Source organism: Asparagus officinalis, chromosome 8, assembly GCF_001876935.1.
Source record: "Asparagus officinalis chromosome 8, Aspof.V1, whole genome shotgun sequence".
Classification (NCBI taxonomy): domain Eukaryota; kingdom Viridiplantae; phylum Streptophyta; class Magnoliopsida; order Asparagales; family Asparagaceae; genus Asparagus; species Asparagus officinalis.
Window position 1 is genome coordinate 103,246,326 of NC_033801.1, and position 4,580 is coordinate 103,250,905.

A 4,580-nucleotide genomic window follows, 5' to 3' on the forward strand; every position below is an offset into this window, starting at 1 on the left:
AGTACACAATGTGGAGGGCTAAAAAGCCTCACCAAGTATTAACACTGAGTTAACATCAGCCAACTCTACGCATCCCTCTCTCTGCTCAGTAGCAAGTCATTTGAGTACAAGTTGTGAGTTCTTTCTGAGCTGTTAGCTTTGGCAAGGAGGGAAGCAATCATCGAAAATGGCATCGACAACCATCAATGATACGGTTCAACGGAACATGGTTCTCCCAGGGGCAGAAGCCTATACAGAAATAGTAACATGAAATAAGTAAGCTATTGTAAGAAAAATTGATCACAGGGAGAAGTATACCTGTTATTACTAGTCTGAAATAAAGAAACTCTATAATAATGAAAAGGTTATGATGGATATGCACCGTCAGTGGCAGAGCCAGAAACTTTAGCTTTAAATCTTTAAATTTGTAAATGGCCCCTCAAATCCTCGAAATCTCTGTTAAGTCCCTCAATCTTTAAGTTATTCCAGAATTAGTCCCTCAAATCACTGAAATTGAAAGTAGATCCCCGAATTATCATGATTAATTTGGAACAACCCATGAGAATAAGGAGACCTAATAGCAATTTCAACGATTTGAGGGACAGAATTTAAAATAACTTATGAATTTTTGGGACATGGTAGCAATTTCAACGATTTGAGGGACAGAATTTAAAATAACTTATGAATTTTTGGGACATGGTAGCAATTTCAATGATTGGACGAGTAATGTCAATACAGTAAAGATTTAAGGGACTAATATGGGCAAATTCCACAAGAATAACATCTTTCTTTCTTTCTTTCTTTTTCCTTTTTTTTCTTTTACCATCAACGTAGTTGTGCCTCTGTGCACCTCATTTAGCTTAAATGAGCTACTGGGAAATAAAAGTGGTGGGATCCATATACTCTGGTAGTCTGGTGTGACCACCGGAAATAGGCTTTATCACATGTCCGTCTTTTCGTAGTTCATTTATTATATCAAAATGAGTTGCCATCTCATACTTCATTATTTCCTAATAAAAATGATGCATAACAGGAGTCCATTTAAAGAGTAAAAAAAAAGTAAGAGGATTAGATATAGTGTATCAGTGCTCGATAGAAGCCGTTAAGTATTTCACCTGAGTATAAAATTTTAAGATAAGCAGTCGTAATCTCTCTCTAAACTTTATACTCAGGTGAAATACTTAACGGCTTCTATCGAAATGCTTATCGAAATGCTCTCTCTTATGGAGAGGTTAATGAAAAATTGGCTAAGTGATTTTTTTTTTCATAAGAGAATAAAAAAGAGAGCTCTGCCTCTTACTAAACTCTAACAATCTTTGAGTAAGAGGAAGTAGTATGATTTTAAAGTACCCCGGGGTGGATATCTTGCCTTGTGTCTCAAGAAGACTCTGATTTTATCAAGCTCACTTGAAGACTTAGTGGTTTACAACAACAAGGAGAACGAGCTAGGGGTTGTTCGATCTACTATCGAATCACGCTACGAAAGTAAGCCTTCAAAACTCTTGGTTGTTCTCTTTATTATAGGGATCATGTTGGATTTAATTAGGATGGTCCTAGTTTGTATTTCATGCTCTCTACATGCTTAGTATTATTATACATACAGTCTTCCGTTGCATATTTTGCATGTAATTAGTACGAAATTCTAACAATACTAACACAAGTTCAACCAGTTTGTTGTAGTTTTCAACACGAGAAACGAGAAACAGTTAAAAAAGTGCTGTCCTTTCATTGTTTGAACAAGGAAAATATATACTTACCTATTCTAATGGAACCCTTAAGATTCATCATCATCAGAACTTGTGCTCGAGCTGTCCACCTTCCGATCTCTAATTGCTGGGAAAAGATGTTGTCTGGGGTCAGCAACCGCTGCCGGTGTCAGAGTATCCCTAGTCCTCGGTGTCATTGCCATTTTCTTCTGAGACTCTCTCACTTCTTTGCAGGCTTTATCAATCATACCAAGAAAATCCCTCACAATAATGAACAACCTTAAGCCCTCATCCCTCCCTGAATTCCCATGAAAATAGTCCGTTGTGCTCTTCACCAACGACCTGATTCTCTTTTCTTCTTCCAATAAGATGGTAACATCAACCTCAGCATGTTCAACGAAAGATTTCAGCAGCCGGAGGAACCCACTGTTTCCTCTGTGCTTTTCATATCAGTATCAATAAACTTCTTTGTCTTTACCAATTGATGACCAAGACTGGCCACTGTGTTGGTCAAGGCATCAGCATCTAGTCCAGCCGCCTTCTTGACATTCTCCAGCTCGGTGCTCAGGTGAGAAACTATCTTTAATCCAAGGCTTTGGTCATTAGAGTTTACATCTGAGTTGCTTTGGGTCTCTTTGGCTAGTCGAACAGCTCTTGCACCTTCAGATCGAATCATCTCTTGAACAACGAAGTGCAAGAGTGTAGTCTTCCCATCAATACCCTTGACATCGGAGAGCTTCAAGAGAGTATCGAGCTTAAATGCCTGAGCACCACCACGGAAAGTGCCATCATTCATTCGATTACCAAGTTTGAGAACAGCTTCTAGTAGTTTCAGGAATAGCCGGCTGCTTCTAAGCTCCTTGCATGCTACCTGAATGAATATAGTGGACATTTTTATGCTTTTGTTTCTGCCCAATAGTAGGGAAAAATAAACTCTAATTATGGGTTAGAGTATCCATTTTTTGGAAGTTTAGTATCTTGTGTTTTCTTTTTGAATATTTTATAGTAGAACTTAAATTTTTTAGTAAAATTAGGAATCTTCAGAAAGGATTTTGATGCAAACATTTTAATATTCTTATGTGAATGATTTTGTCATATAAAATTATACTAGAGTCACCAGTAATAAAGAGTGTTTGAATGATAAATGCTATAGAATCACCAATGACTCAGTACCAAAGTTAACTAATATAACTTTTTTATGACATGAACATATCATTACTGGATTTACACCTTTTAGTGACAGACATTTTCGTCGCTAAAGGTCTAAATTCCGTCCCTATAACTTTTAGCGACGGAAAAAACAAATTTCGTCGCTAAAAACTATCCCTACATTGAGGGTCCCTAATTGCATCTTTAGCGACGGAATTTTCGTCGCTAATTTTCAGCGACGAGATATTAGCGACGGTTTTTTCGTCGTCATATTTTGTAAAAAAAAATTAAAAAAAGTATTAGCGGCGGAAATTCCGTCGCTAATATAGCTTTTAGCGACGTAAATTCCTTCGCTAAAGGTTGCATTTTTTATTAAAATTCTTTTTTCGTATTCGTTTTCCGTTGCTAAATATATAAAAATCCGTCGCTAAAAATGTTATTAGGGACGGAATATCCGTCGCTAAAAGTTGTTTTTATTATTTTTATTATTCCTCGTGTCCGTTTTCCGTTGCTAAATATGTATTTAGCGACGGAAAATCTGCCGCTAATAACCACTATTTTTTTAAAAAAAATATTTTGAAAATTAAAAAAACCCTGTACAATATTGATAATAATTTTAAAAACCATGTTCAATCAGCAGTATAATATTCAATCACACGCATGTATCACACATATATTTCAATAAAAACAAATAAAAGTTTCCCGACATGTACATAATAAATATTGTTTATACAACACAAGAATTTTTTTTTTAAAGTTAAATTAATTACAATCAATCCTCCTGATCATCATCATCATCCTCAACACCAGCTGCATTATGACTACCCCCGGCTGCACCTTGTGAAGAAGTCCCAACCTACAAATATAAATCAAATGTTAACAAGGTTCTGTAACCGTTAATAAGAGTGTGTAAATATAAATATAATTCCCCCAACACCACAACACAACACCAAAACACCACCCTCCCCCACCACGACCAACCCCCCACAAAACCAATCACATAACGACCATCACAACTAACCAACCAACCCACCAACCAATATCACCACCACTATGCACGCACACACCATGAACACCACCATCACATAAAAACATTATAAGTATATATTTTAGGCTTTGTGTTAGGGTTTGTGTGTAACAGTTTGTATCAGTGTGTATCGGTGTGTACGATATCATTTAGTCATGAAGAAAATTCATAACTAAGTAAGAATTATATATTTAATTCATTTAATTAAAAAAGTAAAGTATATATATTATCTGATCCGACATAAACCGTCTCCTATATGCCTCCTGAGCCTCCCGAGGCAGAGTCGACATGAATTGTGTGAACTCCAATTCTCTCTGCTCCCGGTGCCTCCGTTCTTCCTCCTCAATCCGCCAATATGTTGTTTGCTGCGACTGCCAATCTTCAATCGCTTTCAACCGCTGCTCCATCGAGTCTTGATATGAATTGCTTCCTGATGTTCCTGATTGTGCTGTAGACTCGTAGGTGCTACTAGACTCGTGCGGCCTCTGCTTGGATCCTCTCCACCGGTATTTGTTCTTCCTACTCGGTCCAATGACCGTCTCGATGATGGAGTCCTCCTATTCTCTACTTAGCCAGACATGAGTGTTAGAACCGACCTGAGACTGAGACATTTGCTCCTGTACCTTGGCATGTAATTTCTCCTGTGATATATCAAAACAACCCAGGCAAGTCGACTTACTAATGATGCATTGTTATGAAATTGAATATATAAATGAACT

At 37.1% G+C, this 4,580-nt stretch overlaps 1 protein-coding gene across 1 annotated transcript; it reads right to left on the reverse strand.

Moving 5' to 3' along the window:
• LOC109820628 (formin-like protein 11) lies at nucleotides 209–2,631 on the reverse strand (the record flags this gene model as incomplete). The annotated part of the gene is given in 3 exon segments (XM_020386804.1): nucleotides 209–228; nucleotides 1,737–2,118; nucleotides 2,121–2,631. Coding segments are annotated over 2 exon segments (876 nt in total), but the record flags the coding sequence as incomplete, so codon positions are not given.